General features: G+C 45.1%; 1 protein-coding gene across 3 annotated transcripts in view; it reads left to right on the forward strand.

Annotated features, from left to right (window-relative positions):
• Positions 1–25625, forward strand: part of RGL3 (ral guanine nucleotide dissociation stimulator like 3) — a 180028-nt gene that overhangs the window by 30280 nt on the left and 124123 nt on the right. Inside the window, exon 1 of one of the 3 annotated variants that reach the window (XM_082254293.1) lies at positions 11774–12108. The exons of the other annotated variants lie outside the window; for them this stretch is intronic. Within the exon in view, the coding sequence (XP_082110419.1) occupies positions 12043–12108 (66 nt within the window). The 5' untranslated portion in view covers positions 11774–12042. Of the gene's footprint in view, positions 1–11773; positions 12109–25625 lie in introns of those variants that run through there. 3 annotated transcript variants of the gene reach the window in all.

Raw genomic sequence — 25625 nt, forward strand, 5'->3', positions numbered from 1 at the left:
ATTACAGTAACCCGGCTCCTGAGTGTCTTATTACCCCTGTAATATCTTATTACAGTAACCCAGCTCCTGAGTGTCTTATTACCCCTGTAATATCTTATTACAGTAACCCAACTCCTGAGTGTCTTATTACCCCTGTAATATCTTATTACAGTAACCCAGCTCCTGAGTGTCTTATTACCCCTGTAATATCTTATTACAGTAACCCAGCTCCTGACTATCTTATTACCCCTGTAATATCTTATTACAGTAACCCAGCTCCTGAGTGTCTTATTACCCCTGTAATATCTTATTACAGTAACCCAGCTCCTGAGTGTCCTATTACCCCTGTAATATCTTATTACAGTAACCCAGCTCCTGAGTGTCTTATTACCCCTGTAATATCTTATTACAGTAACCCGGCTCCTGAGTGTCCTATTACCCCTGTAATATCTTATTACAGTAACCCAGCCCCTGAGTGTCCTATTACCCCTGTAATATCTTATTACAGTAACCCGGCTCCTGAGTGTCCTATTACCCCTGTAATATCTTATTACAGTAACCCAGCCCCTGAGTGTCTTATTACCCCTGTAATATCTTATTACAGTAACCCAGCTCCTGAGTGTCTTATTACCCCTGTAATATCTTATTACAGTAACCCGGCTCCTGAGTGTCCTATTACCCCTGTAGTATCTTATTACAGTAACCCAGCACCTGAGTGTCCAATTACCCCTGTAATATCTTATTACAGTAATCCAGCTCCTGACTATCTTATCACCCCTGTAATATCTTATTACAGTAACCCAGCTCCTGAGTGTCTTATTACCCCTGTAATATCTTATTACAGTAACCCAGCTCCTGAATGTCTTATTACCCCTGTTATATTTTATTACAGTAACCCAGCTCCTGAGTGTCCTATTACCCCTGTAATATCTTATTACAGTAACCCGGCTCCTGAGTGTCTTATTACCCCTGTAATATCTTATTACAGTAATCCAGCTCCTGAGTGTCTTATTACCCCTGTAATATCTTATTACTGTAACCCAGCTCCTGAGTGTCCTATTACCCCTGTAATATCTTATTACAGTAACCCAGCTCCTGAGTGTCCTATTACCCCTGTAATATCTTATTGCAGTAACCCGGCTCCTGAGTGTCTTATTACCCCTGTAATATCTTATTACAGTAACCCGGCTCCTGAGTGTCCTATTACTCCTGTATTATCTTATTACAGTAACCCGGCTCCTGAGTGTCCTATTACCCCTGTAGTATCTTATTACAGTAACCCAGCTCCTGAGTGTCCTATTACCCCTGTAGTATCTTATTACAGTAACCCAGCTCCTGAGTGTCCTATTACTCCTGTATTATCTTATTACAGTAACCCAGCTCCTGAGTGTCCTATTACTCCTGTATTATCTTATTACAGTAACCCGGCTCCTGAGTGTCTTATTACCCCTGTAATATCTTATTACAGTAACCCAGCTCCTGAGTGTCTTATTACCCCTGTAATATCTTATTACAGTAACCCAACTCCTGAGTGTCTTATTACCCCTGTAACATCTTATTACAGTAATTCAGCTCCTGAGTGTCTTATTACCCCTGTAATATCTTATTACAGTAACCCAGCTCCTGAGTGTCTTATTACCCCTGTAATATCTTATTACAGTAACCCAGCTCCTGACTATCTTATTACCCCTGTAATATCTTATTACAGTAACCCAGCTCCTGAGTGTCTTATTACCCCTGTAATATCTTATTACAGTAACCCAGCTCCTGAGTGTCCTATTACCCCTGTAATATCTTATTACAGTAACCCGGCTCCTGAGTGTCCTATTACTCCTGTATTATCTTATTACAGTAACCCGGCTCCTGAGTGTCTTATTACCCCTGTAATATCTTATTACAGTAACCCAGCTCCTGAGTGTCTTATTACCCCTGTAATATCTTATTACAGTAACCCAACTCCTGAGTGTCTTATTACCCCTGTAACATCTTATTACAGTAACCCAGCTCCTGACTATCTTATTACCCCTGTAATATCTTATTACAGTAACCCAGCTCCTGAGTGTCTTATTACCCCTGTAATATCTTATTACAGTAACCCAGCTCCTGAGTGTCTTATTACCCCTGTAATATCTTATTACAGTAACCCAGCTCCTGACTGTCTTATTACCCCTGTAATATCTTATTACAGTAACCCAGCTCCTGAGTGTCTTATTACCCCTGTAATATCTTATTACAGTAACCCAGCTCCTGAGTGTCCTATTACCCCTGTAATATCTTATTACAGTAACCCAGCTCCTGAGTGTCTTATTACCCCTGTAATATCTTATTACAGTAACCCGGCTCCTGAGTGTCCTATTACCCCTGTAATATCTTATTACAGTAACCCAGCCCCTGAGTGTCCTATTACCCCTGTAATATCTTATTACAGTAACCCGGCTCCTGAGTGTCCTATTACCCCTGTAATATCTTATTACAGTAACCCAGCCCCTGAGTGTCTTATTACCCTTGTAATATCTTATTACAGTAACCCAGCTCCTGAGTGTCTTATTACCCCAGTAATATCTTATTACAGTAACCCGGCTCCTGAGTGTCCTATTACCCCTGTAGTATCTTATTACAGTAACCCAGCACCTGAGTGTCCAATTACCCCTGTAATATCTTATTACAGTAATCCAGCTCCTGACTATCTTATCACCCCTGTAATATCTTATTACAGTAACCCAGCTCCTGAGTGTCTTATTACCCCTGTAATATCTTATTACAGTAACCCAGCTCCTGAGTGTCTTATTACCCCTGTTATATTTTATTACAGTAACCCAGCTCCTGAGTGTCCTATTACCCCTGTAATATCTTATTACAGTAACCCGGCTCCTGAGTGTCTTATTACCCCTGTAATATCTTATTACAGTAATCCAGCTCCTGAGTGTCCTATTACCCCTGTAATATCTTATTACAGTAACCCGGCTTCTGAGTGTCCTATTACCCCTGTAATATCTTATTACAGTAACCCAGCTCCTGAGTGTCTTATTACCCCTGTAATATCTTATTACAGTAACCCAGCCCCTGAGTGTCTTATTACCCCTGTAATATCTTATTACAGTAACCCAGCTCCTGAGTGTCTTATTACCCCTGTAATATCTTATTACAGTAACCCAGCTCCTGAGTGTCCTATTACCCCTGTAATATCTTATTACAGTAACCCAGCACCTGAGTGTCCAATTACCCCTGTAATATCTTATTACAGTAATCCAGCTCCTGACTATCTTATCACCCCTGTAATATCTTATTACAGTAACCCAGCTCCTGAGTGTCTTATTACCCCTGTAATATCTTATTACTGTAACCCAGCTCCTGAGTGTCCTATTACCCCTGTAATATCTTATTACAGTAACCCAGCTCCTGAGTGTCCTATTACCCCTGTAATATCTTATTGCAGTAACCCGGCTCCTGAGTGTCTTATTACCCCTGTAATATCTTATTACAGTAACCCAGCTCCTGAGTGTCCTATTACCCCTGTAATATCTTATTACAGTAACCCGGCTTCTGAGTGTCCTATTACCCCTGTAATATCTTATTACAGTAACCCAGCTCCTGAGTGTCTTATTACCCCTGTAATATCTTATTACAGTAACCCAGCCCCTGAGTGTCTTATTACCCCTGTAATATCTTATTACAGTAACCCAGCTCCTGAGTGTCTTATTACCCCTGTAATATCTTATTACAGTAACCCAGCTCCTGAGTGTCCTATTACCCCTGTAATATCTTATTACAGTAACCCGGCTCCTGAGTGTCTTATTACCCCTGTAATATCTTATTACAGTAATCCAGCTCCTGAGTGTCTTATTACCCCTGTAATATCTTATTACTGTAACCCAGCTCCTGAGTGTCCTATTACCCCTGTAATATCTTATTACAGTAACCCAGCTCCTGAGTGTCCTATTACCCCTGTAATATCTTATTGCAGTAACCCGGCTCCTGAGTGTCTTATTACCCCTGTAATATCTTATTACAGTAACCCAGCTCCTGAGTGTCCTATTACCCCTGTAATATCTTATTACAGTAACCCGGCTTCTGAGTGTCCTATTACCCCTGTAATATCTTATTACAGTAACCCGGCTCCTGAGTGTCTTATTACCCCTGTAATATCTTATTACAGTAGCCCAGCTCCTGAGTGTCCTATTACCCCTGTAATATCTTATTACAGTAACCCAGCTCCTGAGTGTCTTATTACCCCTGTTATATCTTATTACAGTAACCCAGCTCCTGAGTGTCTTATTACCCCTGTAATATCTTATTACAGTAACCCAGCTCCTGAGTGTCCTATTACCCCTGTAATATCTTATTACAGTAACCCGGCTTCTGAGTGTCCTATTACCCCTGTAATATCTTATTACAGTAACCCAGCTCCTGAGTGTCTTATTACCCCTGTAATATCTTATTACAGTAACCCAGCCCCTGAGTGTCTTATTACCCCTGTAATATCTTATTACAGTAACCCAGCTCCTGAGTGTCTTATTACCCCTGTAATATCTTATTACAGTAACCCGGCTCCTGAGTGTCTTATTACCCCTGTAATATCTTATTACAGTAACCCAGCCCCTGAGTGTCCTATTACTCCTGTAATATCTTATTACAGTAACCCGGCTCCTGAGTGTCTTATTACCCCTGTAATATCTTATTACAGTAACCCGGCTCCTGAGTGTCTTATTACCCCTGTAATATCTTACAATATGACTGTAGATGGTATGTGTCTTCTCTCACTGTTTGACTCGAGTTTTGCTTTGAATTTTTGTGTTTTGGCAACAAATAAGCTGAGATTGCTTGTTTATACATAACATAATGCAGTTTTTAGCCAAACTCAATCATCCTAACAGAAAAGGCATTCTTTCCATCACCGAATATCAGAAAAGCACCTTTATCAATCTCAGTATTGTAAGGTTTCTTTATACTTTTTTTGGCGTTTTTGATTATGCTATGCTCAAGTTTAAGTTCTCATGTTGGTATTTAATGATAACGTATAACATTTATTCCAAAATTAAGGTCAACAAAAATGGTGGTAGGGAACAAACTTTTCACTTTTTATGAAAAAAATAATATTACATGGGGCTCTATTGCAAAATTTTGGTGAGGTTACACAGCGATCTCCTTACTGTCATTGATCCTAAAGCAAGGCTCCACCCAAAAGGGGAAGCTCTGCATCTTTGCACCCTCCCCCCCTTTCACTGCCATATTTGGCACTTTTTGGGCTGGGGGAGCGCATACCTGTCAAAACCAGGTACTAGTGATCGACCGATATCATTTTTTTATTGCCAATACCGATATTTTGGTCATTGCATATCTGCCGATATTTTCGGACATTAAAAAAAAAAAATTATATCTTTTTTTTTTTTTTTTACACAGGTACTCTTAAGAAGGGATCTGGTGGTCTAAAAGACCCCAAACCCCTCCTCTGCACTTAAAAGCATTCAAATCGCCAAGTTTGGCTGTTTTGAATGCTGTCATTTTTTTAAATCTGGCGCCGAGTACCCGGAAGTGATGTCATGACATCACTTCTGGGTTTTTACATGGAGACCTGATCAGAGCTGAATGCGGCTTTGATCGGGTCTTCGGCGGCCGTGCACGTAGGATTCCTGGGTCTCCCGGTGGGACGCTAGACCCGAGGGGGGCCACGGAAGGGGGGGACGTCCCCTCCCGCTCCTTGTACAAGACAGCCGACCGTCGGCTATGAACGGGTTGATGCCTCTAGCTGCAGGCATCACTCCGGTACAACACTTTCCCGAAAAATCGACAATATCGGTAACCTCAGGGGCCGATTCTGATATATCCGGGAAAGTGCAGATCGGCCCTCGATATATCGGCTTTGCCGATAATCGGTCGATCCCTACCAGGTACCTCTTCCCACTTCCAGGTAAGATCACGGCGATCTAAGAAATATCCGGCCCCTCCCACTGTCTTCTGGGAGACACACAGGTCCCAGAAGACAGCGGGACCATTCAGAAAGTGCAGGGCGACTCACGCATTCGCAGTTGGAAACAGGTCTGTTTGCCTTAGTGAAGATGCCGGTGCCTGCACCCACAACCGATGGACGGACCGGCTTGGGGTGCCGACATGGCCGGATACCTGGACTAGTAAGTGTCCTTATATTAAAGGTCAGCTGCCACAGTATTTGTAGCTGCTGACTTTCATTTATTTTTTTCTTTGTACAGACTGGAACTTCTTTTTAACATAAAGTATGTCTAAAACAAAAAAAGGAAGAGGAGACAGCAAGCAGTCAAGTACTACAGATCAGGGCTGTGAACAGAAGTTGTCAGACGAGGGACATCAATGAAGGGAATTCACTTTAATTTTCCGGTTCTGCCATGTGTTCAGTATCTCCCCAATCTTTTCAACATCTCAGATCTAACTTCTGAAAGAGATGGTTTATCAGTCAGTAAAAGGCAAAACATTCCGGGGAACCTGATGGACAGATCATTTCAGTGCTGGCTGAGGCAACAACAAGCTTTAAGCAAAAACAAAACTGCTAAGCCACCTTAAGGCCCTGTTCACACCTGAGAGTATTTCAGCTTGTAAAACGCTCATCTCTGGAATCTCAAAACGCCCAACAAGCAAAGCCCCATTCATTTCAATGGCCCCTGTGCACATATGAGTGAAGCAAAACCCTTAAAGCTCAAAAAAGTAAATGCGCTTCTTTTTTGGCAGATTACAAGCGTTTTTATTAGATGTCAATGCCTGCCTCCAAACACCTGCAAAAAACGCCCGAAAAAACGCCTGAAAAAGGCCCAAACACCTGAAAATGATACGCTCAGGTGTAAATGGAGTAAGAGGTCTTGCACACTACAACTCAAAGGAGCTCAAAGAATCGGCTCTTATTTTTTCTGCCCGGAAACTCCCCTCCATGTTAGCCAATGTTTCCATGCACACTATGGCTTTATCCAGGCGTTTTCAGGCATATTTGCAGTTTGTTCCAGATTTTTGTTTTATTTTTTTTTTTGTTTTTTGTTTTGTTTTTACAGTGGTTAAGAAACTACCATCTGGTAGGCTTTGTGGGGAAAAAAAACCCTTAGTGCCGGTTCACACTGAAGCGGCACGACTTCGGGGGCGACCTGTGAAGTCCCGTGCACCGCGACTTCGGCGCGACTTGCACGGACTTCATATAATGAATGTCAATGCAAGTTGCTCCAGGTCGCCCCGAAGTAGTACAGGACCCTTTTTCTAAGTCGGAGCGACTTGTGTCGCTCCTATTAGAACGGTTCCTGTACCACACAACGGACCGCAACTTGTCAGGCTGACCAAGTCGCCTGACAAGTCGTACTAGTGTGAACCGGCACTTATGCTCAAAAAAGCTCAAAGGAGCTTGAAGAAGCTCAATAAAAACATGCACAAGAGCACAAAAAAGCACAAAATAAAAGCTCAAATGCCTGTAAAAGCAGCTTTTTTTTGAGCTGCAGTGTACATGAGCCCTTTAGGCTCCGTTCACATGTAGGCGTTTTGGGGCGTTTTTGGGGCGTTTTTCTGCTCTAGGATCAGCTCTCAAAACGCCCAACAAGACAAATCCTATTCATTTCAATGGCCCCTGTTCACATCTGAGTGTTTTGAGGCTGTATACAAAACGCCCAACGCTCAAAAAAGTACATGAGCTTCTTTTTGGGCAGATTACAGGCGTTTTCCATTGATCTCTATTCAATCTAAAAACGCCTGCACAAAAATCGCGGTAAAAATCGCGGTAAAATCGCGGTAAAAATCGCCGCAAAAATCGCTGTAAAAAAACGCGCGAAAAACGCTACGCTCAGGTGTGAATGTAGCCTAAAGTGATTGTAAAGTCTCATTTAAAAAAAAAATAATAACAAACTTTTTATACCTCCTCTGTGCAGTTGGTTTTGCACAGAGTGGCCCTGATCCTCCTCTTCTCGGGTCCCTCTTCGGGTCTCCTGGCCCCTCCCTCCTGTTGAGTGCCCCCACAGCAAGCAGCTTGTTATTGGGGCACCCGAGCCAAGTCACAGCTCCCTGTGTTTATTCAGACACGTAGCCGTGACCCAGCCCCGACCCCTCTGCTGATTGATTATGATTAACTGCAGTGGGAGCCAATTGCGCCACGCTGCAGCCAATGAGGAGGGGAGTCCCAGGCAGTTTAGACACTCCTGCAACTTTCCTGGATAAAGATTGGCTCAGCTAAGTATTAGGGGGGGGGCTGAGGGGGGCAGAAGTTTTTTTTTTTTTTTTTTTATCTTAATGCATAGAATGCATTAACCAATTGCCTACTGGGCCCTTAAACCCCCCTCCTCCCCAGGCCAATTTTCAGCTTTCAGCGCTGTCGCACTTTCAATGTAAACTATTTTCACACAAATAGAGCTTTCTTTTGGTGGTATTTATTCACTACTGGGGTTTTTATTTTTTTGCTAAACAAACAAAAAAAAGACCGAAAATTCTGAAAAACAAAACAGTTTTCATAGTTTGTTATAATATTTTGCAAACAGGTCATTTTTCTCCTTCATTGCTGTGCGCTGATGAGGGTGCTCTAATGGGCACTGATAGGCTGCACTGATGGGCACTGATAAGGCAGCACAGGTGGGCACTGATAGGTGGCATTGAAAGGTGGCACTGATGGGTGGCACTGAAAGGTGGCACTGAAGGGCCTAATAGGTGGCTCTAATAGATAGCACTGATGGGGTGCACTGATGGGCACTTAAAGGGACTAGTAGGTGACACTGATAGGCAGCGAAAAAAACAAAAAAATTCCTCGTGCTTGTGGGTTCAATTGTATGTATAGCAGCGCTGACATTCATACACCATTTACCGATAGGCAGCACTGATTGGCAGCACTAATCACTACTGATAGGTGGCACTGGTAGGCATTGATAGGTGGCACTGGTAGGCATTGATAGGTGGCACTGGTAGGTGGTACTGGTGGGCACTGATAGGTGGCACTGATTTGCACTGGTGGGCACAGATGAGACTGCAGTGGCTCTCTCTCTTTGGGACTGATGTCCTTCTGACAGAAGTTGGCGATCCGCTGAAAAAAAAAAAAAAGCAGAATACCAGCTCTGTTTACATTGGCTGACAGCTGAGCACTTGGTAAGGAGCTGGGATCGACCTCCGATCTATGATCAGCCAAGTCTCATGGACTCGCTAAACAGAGAAAGCCGTGCAGGCAGCTCATGCACAGGAGGATGTGCATGGACGCCCTCCCCGCAATTTAGGCCTCCGCTGTAGCCGTTTTTTCGGCTATAGCGCGAGCAGGAAGAGGTTAAGATAAAAAAACCTTCTGCCTTTACAATCCCTTTTAAGAAATCTCCTTACTGCAGATCCTGCAAAGGGGGATTTGTGACTAGACAATGATTTTGAAGCCTTTCCCTAAACTTCTGATATCTAATGTTTAAATCACCTTACCAGCTTTCTTAATGGGGCCCTCTTCCACCCCCAGGCCCCATAGCAGTCATGTTGGCTGCTATGGCTATTATTACGACATTGAATGTAACACCAAAAACATTTTACTTTCTGGTCCATCATACGTGTAGGGTAAGGTGGCTATCTTTTAGTGTACAACATTTGTTTTAGGTGCCCAAAACCTGGTGCCAGACATTTAGCTATGGGATATTTCACTATGGCAGCAAACCTTCATTTCATTTTTTACCTATGATCCTTCCAAATCCCCAACCTGTGCACATTGGGCAGCAAATGAAGTGTCTGTGGTATGGTAATGCAGTTATGTCTAGATGCATGCACATGCCCTGCGTTTAATTGAAAACATCCGGAAACCCTAAAATTGAGGGGTAATCTATTCTGCAAGCAATTACTCTAGCCTCATGGCTCGCTCCGTTTTGTCCAGAAAGCTTGATCAGCAGCATCACTAAAATCTTATCTTATGTAATTTCAAAAGACAATTTTATTTTTTTAATACATTTACATTTTTGATACAAGGCAGGATGGATCCATTCTTTCATGTTGTTTATACCAAATTCTGACCCCACCATCTGAATGTCACAGCTGAAATGGAGCCCCATCAGAACAGGCAACAGTTTTCCAATCTTCTATTGTCCAATTTGGCGAGCCTGCGTGAATTGTAGCCTCAGTTTCCTGTTCTTAGCTGACAAGAGTGGCACCCGGTGTGGTCTTCTGCTGCTGTAGCCCATCTGCTTCAATCTTCGATGTGTTGTGCATTCAGAGATTATATTCTGCATACCTTGGTTGTAATTAATGTTTTTTTGAATTACCGTTGCCTTTCTGTCAACTCGAGCCAGTCTGCCCATTTTTCTCTGATCTCTGACATCAACCAGGCATTTTCCTCCACACAACTGCCGCTCACTGGATATTTTCTCTTTTTCTGACCATTCTCTGTAAACCCGAGAGATGGTTGTGTGTGAAAATCCCAGTAGATCAGCAGTTTTTGAAATACTCGGACCAGCCCATCCGGCACCAACAACGATGCCACATTCAAAGTCACCTAAATCCCCTTTCTTTCCCATTCTGATGCTCAATTTGAACTTCAGAAAGCTGTCTTCGCCACGCCTAGATGCCTAAATGCATTGAGTTGCTGCCATGTGATTGGCTGATTCACAATTTGTGTTACCAAGCAATTGAACAGGTGTACCTAATAAAGTGGCCGGTGAGTGTATATGTTTTTACGTAATTGCAATTTTGATTATATGCTAATAACTGAATCTCTATTAGCGTTGCTTTTTGTTTGCACCATCAGCCAAATCGATGAACAGATTGCAGTCGGTCCTGGATCGTTCGAGGACGGACAGACATTACATCTACCCGGGCATGTCCATCTGTTATATAGTCGTAACAATTTTCGAGTTTGCTTTATAGTTTGACAGACCCGGTCCCTTAATTGATAACGCATTTAAACTCACAATCTCCGTCAGCTCAGCGCCTATTCCCACAAGAACTGAGTAACCTTGTTCTGAACTTTTGCCATATCAGCTGCCCCCTCCTCCTTCACTCCTTCCTTCCCTTACTGCAGCCAACCTACCCAACTATTCCCCCTTCTGTCCTTAAATTCCCATCAGATGTCCTCTACCTATCCCAGAATCCCCCTACTCCCCTCTATCATCTCTCCTGTATTGCTTCTCTTCTCTTCTTCCTCCTCCTTCCTAGGACTCCTCTCCCCTCCCTTGCCTCCTGCTCTCCTCTCCTCCTCCTCCTCCACCTCCTCTCCTCCTCCTCCCCTCTCCCTCTGTGAAGGGCTGGGATTTAATCCCTTGATGATATCAGTCTGAGGATTTCAAAAGGAAAAAAACTTTCCACAACAGGCTGACCATACAAGAGAGGGGACCTCAAGGGCAGCAGACAGAGACAGAGCTACACCTACAAGGATAAGCCTGCCAGAGACAAAAGCTTGGATAGGCAACAATGTAAAAGTTCAGGAACTGGCACAAGAGTCAATAAAAGACACAAAAGCGTATAAAGAGGAGAACTAAATATTGGCAAGAATGTTCTTATGGGAAGAGGCTAAACCCAACTTCGCGCCACCAGGGTCAACCTAAGAAGATGATAGGAGGATTTACACCAGATCATCCAGAAATGGTCTCCAACCGTCCCGGTGGGATTTACACATTCTGTTCTAGGATTATCTTTGGATCCGCTGGGAATCTGGCAGGATAAATCCGAGAGGGATCAGTTTTCATTTATGGAACGTTGCAGGCGAGGAGTAATAATTTTTTTAGTTAAGCCGGTTAAGGCTTTACTCTTGTGTTCCAAATTTAGAGACTTAGCACCAATAAACTGGAATTCTTAAGCGACGTCTTGGTGGTAGGATCACTTACCAAGAAAAACAACAGAAAAACTGTTCAGCGATCGCAAGCAGCCTATCTCACCTGGGATTACCTGAAGAAGAGGATATTATAAACAAAGGTGGATTTACGGAGGTCTACACTGGCCATTCACATCTCTCCTTTCTCTTATTGTTGATCTGGCTGTGATCTCTTGAATCCAAGTGTTCCTAACTTCCAAAGAGTTGGGATGGTTGTCAGGGAGCAGAAAACGCTTTATGCCTGCCCGCCGCTGTGCCTTTATTTGTGACGTGGTGTCCACAAAGGCACCGACAACCCAAAGCCACTGATGTCCGATGAAGAGCAGCCCTCCGCGGTAAAATCCCCTCGAGCGATGGGCAAAGAACTCACCATGGTATTGGTTTTTCTACATTTACTTTTTTTATGTGTGGTTTGAAGAGCTTGCAGTTAGTTGGGTAGTTGAAGAATATATATTCTTACCTGAATTTCAGTATCCTTTGTGTATCTCTTACAGATCTGTGACGTAATTCAGAGGAGACAACTTCTGCTCTGTACGAGAGTTTTCTGTAATACAGACCAGTCGCTGCTGTGCTCTCTCCTTGTGCAGGGTGACTGGTCTTGTCTCCGCCCCCCCTCCTGTAGCTTTCTGCAGGCAGCCTGTAGTGGGTGGGGCCTGGCCTGGCCCCTCCCACAGCTCTGCTTCCTGCACCGACTATGTACAGCACAGTGAGGTCATTGCTACTTTTATAAGATAATATCTGGTTTGCAAAGGTATTTGGTGTACACAAAGCACATTAACTGCTTGCCGACCACCGCACGACTATTTACGGCGGCGGTCAGCCCCGTACAGGACTACGTCGCTAGCCTGTGAGCCTGTAGGGAACGAGCGTGCGCCGCCGGAGACGCGCTCCCGCCCCCGCTCGTTCCCTAAGAAGTCGGCGCGTGTGACCGGCAGACCCGATGTCCACCTGTCACTCACGATCTCCCCGTGGAGAGGGAGAAAGGCAGGCGGCTGATGTAAACAAAGCCGCCTGTCATTCTCCCTGATCTAACTGCAGAGATCATACGATCCTGCTATGTAGGATCATATATCTCTGTGGTTACATCACTAGCCACACCCCTTTACAGTAAGAAGCACGCCCCTAGGGACACACTTACCCCTGCATCACCAATAAAGTTAACCCCTTCCCTGCCAGTGTCATTTTTATGGTAACAGTGCATATGTATAGCACTGATTACTGCAGTAATGTCACTGGTAACCCCAAAAGTGTCAAAAATGTCAGTCAGGGGTCCGATCTGTCTGCCGCAATGTCGCAGTCCCGCAAAAAAAATCGCAGATCACTGCCATTACTCGTTAAAAAACAATAAAAATGACAAAAATCTTTCCCTTAGTTAGTAAACGCAATAACTTTTGCGCAAACCGATCAAAATATGCTTATTGCGATCTTTTTTTTACCAAAAATATATAGCAGAAAACAAATTGGCCAAAAATGTTAAAAAATTTAGATTTTTACATTTTTTTGGGGAATTTCATACAAAAAAATGTGAAAAATATTGTTATTTTTTCAAAATTTACGCTATTTTTGTTTATAGCACAAAAAGTAAAAACTGCACAGGTGATCAAATACCACCAAAAGAAAGCTCTGTTTGTGGGAAAAAAAAGGACGTCAATTTCATTTGGGTACAGCGTCGCAAGACCGCACAATTGTCCGTTAAAATCACGCAGTGCCGAATCGCAAAATAGGCCCTGGTCAGGAAGGGGGTAAAATCTTCCGGGCTTAAGTTGTTAAGAACTGTTGTGGCTATTGAAGAAAATATATTTAAATTAAAGTTTTTGTGGCCAGAGATCAGCTTTGGAGTATTATGGTTATAAAAAGAACATGGAGGCTGTCATGGCTGATCTTCCCTGAAAATGCTACTTCTCTGGCTGTCAGGCTGACCCCTGGAGTATTTTGTCTTGTGGACCTACAAGTATGCAGATAAGGACTTCTGACTTTTCTGATCTGTGTGCTTGTTCCAGGACAGTTAAGTAATAAAGTCAGAGGCTCAGCATAACAGCCAGGCAGATAGTATTTTCAGGAGAAAGTCATTAGGGCTCCATTCACACCTATGCATTTTTTCATGCTTTTTGCATGGGATTAACATGGGTTCCTATGGAACACATTCATTCATTTTTGTGCCTCTGCTTTTTCAGAAAGGATCGGGGATCCTATGGAACACGCTCATTCATTTTTGTGTCTCTGCATTTTTGGAAAGGATCAGGGATCCTATGGAACACGCTCATTCATTTTTGTGTCTTTGCGTTTTTGGAAAGGATCAGGGATCCTATGGATTATGCTCATTCATTTTTGTGTCTCTGCGTTTTCAGAAAGGATCAGGGATCCTATAGAACCCGCTCATTCATTTTTGTGTCTCTGCGTTTTCAGAAAGGATTAGGGATCCTATGGAACACGCTCATTCATTTTTGTGTCTCTGCATTTTTGGAAAGGATCGGGGATCCTATGGAACACGCTCATTCATTTTTGTGCCTCTGCGTTTTTGGGAAGGATCGGGGATCCTATGGAACACGCTCATTCATTTTTGTATCTCTGCATTTTCGGAAAGGATCAGGGATCCTATGGAACATGCTCATTCATTTTTGTATCTCTGCGTTTTCGGAAAGGATCAGGGATCCTATGGAACACGCTCATTCATTTTTGTGTCTCTGCGTTTTCGGAATGGATCAGGGATCCTATGGAACACGCTCATTCATTTTTGTATCTCTGCGTTTTCGGAATGGATCAGGGATCCTATGGAACACGCTCATTCATTTTTGTGTCTCTGCGTTTTCGGAATGGATCAGGGATCCTATGGAACCCGCTCATTCATTTTTGTGTCTCTGCGTTTTTGGAAAGGATCAGGGATCCTATGGAACCCGCTCATTCATTTTTGTGTCTCTGCGTTTTTGGAAAGGATCAGGGATCCTATGGAACACGCTCATTCATTTTTGTGTCTCTGCGTTTTCGGAAAGGATCAGGGATCCTATGGAACACGCTCACTCCTTTTTGTGCCTCTGCGTTTTCGGAAAGGATCAGGGATCCTATGGAACACGCTCATTCATTTTTGTGCCTCTGCGTTTTCGGAAAGGATCAGGGATCCTATGGAACACGCTCATTCATTTTTGTGCCTCTGCGTTTTCGGAAAGGATCAGGGATCCTATGGAACACGCTCATTCATTTATGTGTCTCTGTGTTTTCGGAAAGGTTCGGGGATCCTATGGAACACGCTCACTCATTTTTGTGTCTCTGCGTTTTCGGAAAGGTTCGGGGATCCTATAGAACACGCTCACTCATTTTTATGTCTCTGCGTTTTCGGAAAGGTTCGGGGATCCTATAGAACACGCTCATTCATTTTTATGTCTCTGCGTTTTCGGAAAGGTTCGGGGATCCTATAGAACACGCTCATTCATTTTTGTGTCTCTGCGTTTTTGGGAAGGATCAGGGATCCTATGGAACACGCTCACTTATTTTTGTGTCTCTGCGTTTTCGGAAAGGATCAGGGATCCTATGGAACACGCTCATTCAGTTTTGTGTCTCTGCGTTTTCGGAAAGGATCAGGGATCCTATGGAACACGCTCATTGATTTTTGTGCCTCTGCGTTTTTGGAAAGGATCAGGGATCCTATGGAACACGCTCATTGATTTTTGTGCCTCTGCGTTTTTGGAAAGGATCAGGGATCCTATGGAACACGCTCATTGATTTTTGTGCCTCTGCGTTTTTGGAAAGGATCAGGGATCCTATGGAACACACTCATTCATTTTTGTGTCTCTGCATTTTCGGAAAGGATCGGGGATCCTATAGAACACGTTCGTTCATTTTTGTGCCTCTGCGTTTTTGGAAAGGATCAGGGACTTTTAAAACGCAAAATGCTGCTTTTTTTTTTGGTTCAATAGACTTCAATGGAGAAGCTGCAAAAATTAATGTAGTGTGTTTTTACCGCGATTTTGCAGAGATTTGCATTTTTAAATCTGCCCAACAACAAATTTGCCTTAAAAAAAAAGCATAAAAATGCAAATTGTAGTAAAATCGCGGTAAAAAAATGTGAAAAGCACAGCAAAAAACACAGCAGAAACGCTCAAAAGCGACATGCAAAGGTGTGACCTATGCATGTTGCTTTGGAGTGTTTCTGAAGTGCTTTTTGCTTTTTTTCCCCACGATTTTGCGGCATTTTTGCGGCATGTGCGTTTTGCGTTCTTAATGCTTTTTTTGGTGTTGGGTAAATTTTAAAAATGCAAAATGCAAATTGCGGTAAAAACGCACTACATGTTTTTCTGCAGCTTCCCTATTGAAGTCTATTGAACCAAAAAGGCAAAAAAAACTGCTAAAATAAACCCATGCTAAATTGGTTATATGAATTATATATGTGCATCGTGTGAAAAACAGGGGGCTTCCATAAGGCTCCATTCACACCATTGCTCGATTGTGTTTCGATTTGTGTTTTTTAAATCTGCCCAACAACAAATTTGGCTAAATAAAAAAAATGTAAAAAAAAAAGCATAAAAAACACAAAACGCACATTGTGGTAAAATTGTGGTTAAAAAAAATGCAAAAGCACTGCAGAAACGCTCAAAAGCAACATGCATAGGTCTGCGCGTGTTTCTGCAGTGTTTTTTTCGGTTTTTTTAACCATGATTTTACTGCGATTTTGCTGCTTTTGGTGTTGGGCAGATTTAAAAAGAAAATTGCTGTAAAAACGCACTGCATGCTTTTCTGCAGCTTCTCCATTGAAGTCTATTGAACCAAAAAAGCAAAGAAAGCAGCGTTTTGCATTTAAAAAAGTTCCCGACCCTTTCCAAAAACGCAGAAGCACAAAAAAAGCATTGATGTAAACGTGTTCCATAGGAACCCATGTTAAAAATAATGTCCTGCGTTTCTGCAAAAAGCATGAAAAAAACGCATTGGTGTGAATGGAGCCTTACGGAAGCCCCCTACTTCTCACATGATACGCATTATTCATGTAACTAATTTAGCATGGGTTTACTTTACTTTTAGGGGGGATCTTACTATAGGATAGAGAAATCTGCTGAATCTAAGTGCCGGTTCACATTTGTGCGATCACAGAGATCGCATGTAATTCGGAGTGCACTGCTCCTAAATTACATGCGATCTCTGTGCGGTGCAAATTTCAGCCATACAGTTTGTATGGCTGAATTTGCACCGCGATCGCACTAAACACGCACAGGACCCTTTTTTTTATCTGTAGCAGAATCGGATAGCATGGTGGTTCATACTAGTGCGATCCGATTCTGTGCGAACTTGCAGATCGTACTGCAATATGCGATCTCAACTGGGGGTGTCGTTAACTTTTAATTGACACCCCCTGCGTATCGCATATGGCAGTGTGAACTGCCAGGGGTGCGGATGCGATGCGGGAACGCGCTGCATATTCGCAGCATTCCCGCATCGCAGAAATGTGAAACGGGTCTTAGAAACAAGAACCAGCTTTGTGCCTGAATGCCAGCACATAAACAGTCTTATGCTCTGTTCACATCTGGGCGATTTAAATCGCGGGCGCAATTTCAAATCCTGGCAAATCCCGGGATGCATGTGCGATGCTATTACTTCTTAATAGCACCCCAATCGATTCTGCCGCGATTGTGACGCGATAAATCAAGCTCCAAGTTTGGCAAATCGAAATGGGCGAGGCTTGACGGTCAAAAAGGAGCAGGAGCTTCTTTTGAACGACAGCGCCGCGCGCTGTGATTTGCCGCTATTGCAGCGCAATTTATCGTGCAATAATTCCGGCAAAATTGTGCCGCGATCAGGGTGCTATTAAGAAGTAATGGCATCGTACACGCGTCCTGCGATTTTGAATCGCGGCGATTCCACCCGCGATTTACATAGCCTAGGTGTGAACAGAGCCTTTGGGTAGACTTAGATATGCGTCCAAATCTCCCTTGCCTCTGAAGCCCGATCCACGCTCGGATTGTGCTACAGAGGGTGCTGACAGGCGGAGAGGAAGTGATGTAATGCCTTTGTATCGCCTGTTTTCTCCCCATCTTAGTTGACAACCGCGTGCATTGAACCCGCTTTGTGGGGCGTTGGCAGCGCTTCCCCATTGACTTTACTGTGTAGCATTTGGCGAGCTTTCCGCCCATCACTACAAGTCAGGTCAAACACCCCAGTCCACTGCCTATTGCAGCTGGAAAGGGGGGGGGGGGAGGAGGGGGCAAGTGGCGGGCATCAAAAACGTATCTCCGCTACCTCACTCCCAGTAATGGAATGGAGACCCCTGTGGACCTAACACAGACTCCATGCGTGAACTTTAGTAGCTCTTCTTCTTCCCTACCTGTGTACAGGCCGGGGACCTCTGCAGTGCCGGTCTGCATCTGTTGCTATGGGAGACGGACCACTCATGGAAACATTGCCAACAACAACACTTCCTGCAAGAGGCTATTCTACCTGCCACATGTACACGCTTATGAAAGGGTGATAGATAGATCTTTGTTACCCTTGGTAACCACTTGTATCTTCACACTGTTGTAGCACTCCCTCCTTGAGGGCGGCTGGATTTCTCACCTTTTCGGGTCCCTCTGGGTTACCGGTAGCAACTGCATTCAGAATCTTAACACTTTACGCTCTGGCTCAGTCCATGAACAGTCAGGGTTTTTGTTGTTTTATTATAAATAGGGATGAAAGAAGGGATGAGTAGAACATGAACTATTCACAATGCTTAGGACTTCTAGCTGAGGATGCGGCTAGGCCGCGTTTTCACCTTGCCACTAGATGAATCTGAGGTAAAGTTCCTGAATAAACAGCTTGCTTAGCACTTATCTTCAGGGTACTCGCCTAGCACCCCCTTTCAATCCACCAGCTGACACCCGTCCTCTGACTACTCTACTCCGGAGTGGCCCCCTTCCTGGTCAGGCCCTTAGACACGATCCCCTGTACTCACAATACTGCTTTCCCAGGTTCTCCAGTGTCTCAACTCCTCTTAGTCAGCTCTTCTAAACCTCTGGGTTCGGCTCCACACTTCTGGTTTACCAGGCTGACTGCCTGTGACCGTACACCAACTGCTACAGAAGAGGAGGCAGCCGCCACCCTCCTACCGGGACTCTGCTCACCAGCCAAAGGCCCTGAGCACATGTGCTCCTGGCTTTTATACCTCACCCCACAATGCACAGTGACAACCAATCTGTGCCAATCACTGGGGCTGTATCAAAGCCTGTGTACCTATTGGCCAGGTTTCCTCCAATGTGCCTCCCCATTGGACCAGTGGGGACACTCCCCTAGACCAGATGAATCACACACTGAGCACATTGAGCATACCTAACTCACAGATCCTGCTCCCTGTTAAGCAAAGAGCAATATAGATTTGCCTGCAGACAGAGCCAAAAACTGTACTCTTTCTCTAGCACCTACCTAGGAGGGTGCTACAATGTATAACTCTTGTACTGCTGTCTTCGTACGCCAATGTGCTTGGCTGACCCACACTGTAGGCTATGTGTGCATGTTACTTGCATTAGACCCCTTGAGCAATTTCAGACTAGGCAAAGGCAAAGTCTCAAAATCTTTACTTAAACAACTTGGCATAAAAATCAAACAAAGGCAACAGTCTTTCCCTAAACTAGTCCCAAACTCAGGCTTGTGGCTGCCCCAGTGTACCTGCACAGGAAAGAGTCCATAACTGGCTGAGCCCATGATGGTATTGTCCAGGATTGGCATCTTCAGGTCCCAGCAATCCCCCTAAACTCTACAATGATCCTCAAGCCAGGTTTCCCTTAGCTGGCACTCCAGTCTCAGCATATTTCAGCAGGCTAGTAGGATGGACTGCGGCAACGGCACCATGAACAAAGCAATGAGAAGCCAACAGCAGCAGCCACGGACTCCTGGATCCGGACCCCTGTCCCTTTTATAATACACAGAACCAGTGGGCTGGACCCAAAAAGCCTGGGAAGAAAGAACTGGGAAACAAAATTAATACTTACCTACAAGCCTGCTGGTTGAACAGAAAACACCCTACCAGTGTATGGCCAGCTTTACATAAGCATGGGGAGGACCGATATTGTTCCTGGACCCCAGTCTTCCATGGCCAAAGTACCATGCAATTTAGCTTCTTGGAACTTTCACCTTCTTTAGGTTGCTGCCCTCTAACTTAGGGCTCTTTCACACACTCCGTTCCGTCGGCGGACTCCGTTTTTCTCATCGGGGGATGACAGCAGGAGAATGACAGCTGTTCTCCGCACTGTGCGGAGACACAGCTGTCAGAGCCCCATACATCTCTATGGGGGAATCGGATGGGAACGGATCGTCGGTCCGTTCTCATCCGATCCCATCCGCTGGACGGGTGGAAAATAGGGTTTCCCTCCGTCCAGATTTGACGGATTGGATCGGATGTCAGCGGACATGTCTCCGCTGACAACCGATGCCCCATAGAGATGCATGGGGGGGCCGTGCGGATTCACCAAAAAAACGGACAGGCAGATCTGAATGGTCCGCCTGTGTGAAAGGGGCCTAAGGGTGTTCCCATTCCTACTGTTTCATTCTATACAACGTATTATTGATTAGAAATTCAACAAGGCCACAGCAGGCGAGAGAACTAGAAAGAAGAGGTCTTACCACCAGAGATTCAGGAGACACAAAATTCTGTAAGGTCATTTCTTTCTCCAGTATTCATGGAAAACCAAACCAAAAAATTTAGGTAAAGCGGTTCTTCAAAATGTCTGTCCATTTTCTTTACTTCAGAGACAACCGCCAATCTCTACAGGGCATGGCCTGTTTTCTTTTTCTTTTACAACCTGTTTAAAGCGGAGTTCCGGCCTCAAATACCTTTTTTAACTAAAAATACCCCTATAATACTAATCCATCGCTCTTTATAGAACTGCTATTCTCATACTTACAAGGTGTACAGTATTGGATTTTAGTCAAAATCTTACTTTTAAAAACACTGTCTGGGCACGGCCATCTTGGATGTGGGCATCTTAAGCCACAGTGTAATCTGCTGGGTCCTTCTTCCTGATTCCAGGGGGTGTTCTGGGAGCTCTTCCTGATTTCAGCTTCCTGGGAGTGATGACAAACAGCTCCCAGGATGCAATGCAAAGGCGGAAGTGATGTCGGTGGCCGTGGCCACAGAGGGTGGAGAAGGAGGAGGTACAATCAAAAATGCCCTGAAAATAAGGTAAGGGACCCCCGAAAAAAATTGAAAATGCCCAATTAGTGATCAGCATTCCAGGAATCACTAAAGTTGCAAAATAGGCCGGAACTCCACTTTAAGAAGGAACTTTAGTACCCTTAAACCATACTTGCCAACTATCCCTTTTTTGCTGGGACAGTCCCTGCAAATAGGAGCCTGTCCCAGGTAATTTATATTGTCCCTGGAAGCGCCTGTTAATTGGGCTGCCCATAAATGTTACGCAGAAGTAGTGCAGCTGAATGGGAGAATTATTCCAACTCTGCTGCTGTGGCCTTAAGTTTGATATTCCCTTTTTTATTTCCTGTAATTCTCTCTATATTGAGTAGACGCTATAATCTGATAAGTAGGCAAGATTAATTATGCAGAGTGGGCGGAGCTTCATGGAAGTGGGTGTGGTAATTGATAGCTGTGCTGCAAAGTGTCCCTGGACATTTTTTTTAAATGTTGGCAACTATGCCTTAACCACTTTACCACCGGAGGATTTTGCTGTCTTCCGTCCAGGCCACTTTTTGCGATTCGGCGCTGTGCGACTTTAACTGACAATTGCGCGGTCGTGCGACGCCGTACCCAAACGAAATTTACGTCCTTTTTTTCCCCACAAACAGAGCTTTCTTTTGGTGGTATTTGATCACCTGTGCAATTTTTACTTTTTGCGCTATAAACAAAAAAAGAGCGTTTATTTTGAAAAAATAACAATATTTTTAACATTTTTTTATATGAAATTCACCCCCAAAAAAATGTAAAAATCTAATTTTTTTTACATTTTTGGCCAATTTGTTTTCTGCTACCTATGTTTGGTAAAAAAAATCGCAATAAGCGTATTTTGATTAGTTTGCGCAAAAGTTATTGCGTTTACTAACTACGGGAAAGATTTCTGTCATTTTTGGTGTTTTTTTTTTTAACGCGTAATGACAGTGATCTGCGATTTTTTTTTTGCGGGACTGCGACATTGCGGTGGACAGATCGGACCCTTGACTGACATTTTTGACACTTTTGGGGGTACCAGTGACATTACTGCAGTAATCAGTGCTATATATATGCACTGTTACTGTAAAAATGACACTGGCAGTGAAGGGGTTAATTTTATTGGAGAGGGAGGGGTTAATGTATGCCTGGTGCTTACTGATGTGTGGGGGGGGGGAGGTGACTTTGTGAGACAGGGACAGATCGGATGTCCAGCTATGCTGAACACTCCGATCTGTCAGTCCCTGTCACTTAGGAGATCCGCCCGCTCTGTTTACACAGGTGGGCGGATCTCCTCACTCGATTCCCCGACGATCGGGGCAGAGCAGCGGCAATCGCCGCTGCTCCTCCCCTGGCCCGACTCCCGCTGTGAATGAAAACAGCGGGAGCGCGCCTCCGGCGGCGAGCGAGCGCCGCCTAAAGGGGGAGGAGTCCAGCGACGTAGGTCTACGTCGCTGGACAGGATCGTGCCACTTTGCCGCAGTACGCTCAATGTGAGCGGTGGGCAAGTGGTTAAACATGTCTCCACCCACCCCATCGGTCCTGACATTTTTAATTGTCGTGCACGCGTGCAGTTGCACTGAGATGCTTTGTCAGGCCTTTAGGACCTGGCAAAGCCCTGCGGTGCATCCACACATGTGTTGAGCCATGAAAAAGGTCCCAGATACCTTCATAATGTCTTCTATGCAACCATGTATATGCAGATGTCCCAAAGCTTGGCAGATCCCTTCAGCACATCTGCACTCACGTGTGCAATGTCATCCTCACCGAGGCGAGAAAGGAGGAAGTGCTGCCCTGCAGCTCAAAAAAAAAAAAAAAAACGCCTTAAAAAAATACATTAAAAAATAAATAAAAATATCCAATTGTGGAAAAGGGAGGGGACTGGAGCCAGGTACACCCACACTGTCTTTCGGAGTAATGATCCACTTTAAGGCCCGGTTCACATTGATGCAATCTGAAATTTATAGATTCGCAAGTTCTCTGAAAATACACTGTTTTCTATGAAAGTCATTCACATCAAGGGTCCTGTGCCAGTTTGGGAATTTGATGTCCAGCTATGCATAATCCCCTCAGAAATCGCAAATAAAATTTGCACCTGTCAAAACACGAATCGCACTGTGAAATCGGATCAATTTGCACCGCATCAGTGTGGACCGAGCCTTAGGCTAATTCTTCTTTTTGTTTTGGAAAGAAGGGTTTTGTAATCCATATTCCAGAGAATTCCCCTCATTTGCTGTTGAGACAGGAAGTGATGGGACATGTATCTAGTAGGGGCAGATTGCAACAAAACAACTGCAATTACTTCCAGTGAAATGTGAAGTTTTACCTATCTTGCCAAATGCAAATAAATAAATATGCAATGTTAAAATCAACTGTGAGTACTCCACATTGTTGATAACATTAAAACATACAATAATGGTGATGGCCCCCAGTTGTCTACACAACGGGTGCAAATAAATTACCGTGTGACCATAAGTGTCTACTTTAGGTAACAATAGCATACAATAAATATACATGAAAAAAAACAATAGATGTCCAAAAACAACTGTGAGGTTGCGTCCTCTCCTATTGATGTCACAAACAGATATACAATACTGTATATCGTCAAAAGTATTGGGACGCCTGCCTATACACACACATGAACTTTAATGGCATCCCAGTCTTAGTCTGTAGGGTTCAATATTGAGTTATTCAATATTGCGCTCAGGGCCGGCCTTAGGTGTTCAGGCGCCCTGTGCGAGCTAATCCTGTGGCGCCCCCCGCGCGCGCGCGCATTTTCTTGCACCTTTTTTGCACTTTGTTTGACTTCTTTTTTATGATCACTAATAACTTAGCCCCCCTTACATCAGAGACCCCCCACACATCAGAGACCCCCACACAAAGTCCCCCTTAATTTAGAGCCCCACACAGAGCCCCCCTCACATCAGAGACCCCACACACAGAGCCCCCTTTCATCAGAGACCCCCCACACAAAGCCCCCCTTACATCAGAGAACCCCCCTTTCATCAGAGACCCCCCACACAAAGCCCCCTTACATCAGAGACCCCCCCACATATCAGAGACCCACCACACAAAGCCCCGCTAACATCAGAGATCCCCCACACATCAGAGACCCCCCCCCACACAAAGCCCCCCTCACATCAGAGACCCCCACACAAATCCCCCTCACACAAAGCCCCCCTCACATCAGAGACCCCCCACACAAATCCCCCCTCACATCAGAGACCCCCCACACAAAGCCCCCCTCACATCAGAGACCCCCCACACAAAGCCCCCCACACATCAGAGACCCCCCACACAAAGCCCCCCTTACATCAGAGACCTCCCCCACAAATCCCCCCTCACATCAGAGACCCCCCACACAAATCCCCCTCACATCAGAGACCCCCCACACAAAGCCCCCCTCACATCAGAGACCCCCCACACAAATCCCCCCTCACATCAGAGACCCCGCACACAAAGCCCCCCTCACATCAGAGACCCCCCACACAAAGCCCCCCCACACATCAGAGACCCCCCACACAAAGCCCCCCCCCTTACATCAGAGACCCCCACACAAAGCCCCCTTACATCAGAGCCCCCCCCACATCAGAGAGCCCCCTTACATCACAGACCCCCCCACAAAAAGCCCCCTTACATCAGAGCCCCCCCACATCAGAGCCCCCCCCCACATCAGAGAGCCCCCCTTATCAGAGAGCCCCCTTACATCACAGACCCCCCACAAAAAGCCCCCTTACATCAGAGCCCCCCCCCACAAAAAGCCCCCTTACATCAGAGCACCCCCCCACATCAGAGAGCCCCCTTACATCACAGACCCCCCACAAAAAGCCCCCTTACATCAGAGCCCCCCCCCCACAAAAAGCCCCCTTACATCAGAGCCCCCCCCCACATCAGAGAGCCCCCCCTATTAGAGAGCCCCCTTACATCACAGACCCCCCACAAAAAGCCCCCTTACCTCAGAGCCCCTCCCCACAAAAAGCCCCCTTACATCAGAGCCCCCCCCACATCAGAGACAGCCCCCCACATCAGAGAGCCCCCCTCACACAGAGCCCCCCACATCAGAGACCCCCCTTACGTTTTTTTAAGGAGACCTCACTTACTTCACAATGTCTGCTCTGCAGCTTTTTTTTTTTTTTTTTTCTTTAAACTTCCCGCCCACACATCCCCGGGGAGTGTGGGCGGGGTAGGAGGAGGAGAAGGGCGGGCGAGAAGGAGCTGACGATCCCTGCAGGGAGGAGGGATGTCACCGTGGTGGATCGGAGGCTGAGCTGTGTGTGATACACAGCTCGCCTCAGACTGTCAGCACAGCACTGCAGTAGGTGAGGTGACCGAGGCACAGCGGGAGGTAAGCGGCGGCCGCGGCCTGTGTTACCCCTGTCCAGGCCGCGGTCGCCACTTACCTCCCGCTGTTCCTGATCTTCTGCGAGCTGTGATGGCCGCACGGCGCCCTTGTTGCCCATGGCGCCCTGTGCGGCCGCACGGCTCGCACACCCCTAAGGCCGGCCCTGATTGCGCTTCTGGAAGAATGGTCAAACATTCCCATAGACACTCCTAAACCTTGTGGACACCCTTCCCAGAAGAGTTGAAGCTGTTATAGCTGCAAAGGGTGGGCCAACTCAATATTGAACCCTACGGACTAAGACTGGGATGACATTAATCCCATCCCAATACTTTTGGCAATATAGTGTGTATTTTGTGCAAATGACAACAAAATCCAGAAAGTGGACATGACACAGAATAGTCATTACAGTCTTTAGAAGTAACAGATTTCTATGA

The sequence above is a fragment of the Pelophylax lessonae genome (genome assembly GCF_965119305.1).
Source record: "Pelophylax lessonae genome assembly, chromosome: 4".
In the NCBI taxonomy this organism is placed as follows: Eukaryota; Metazoa; Chordata; class Amphibia; order Anura; family Ranidae; genus Pelophylax; species Pelophylax lessonae.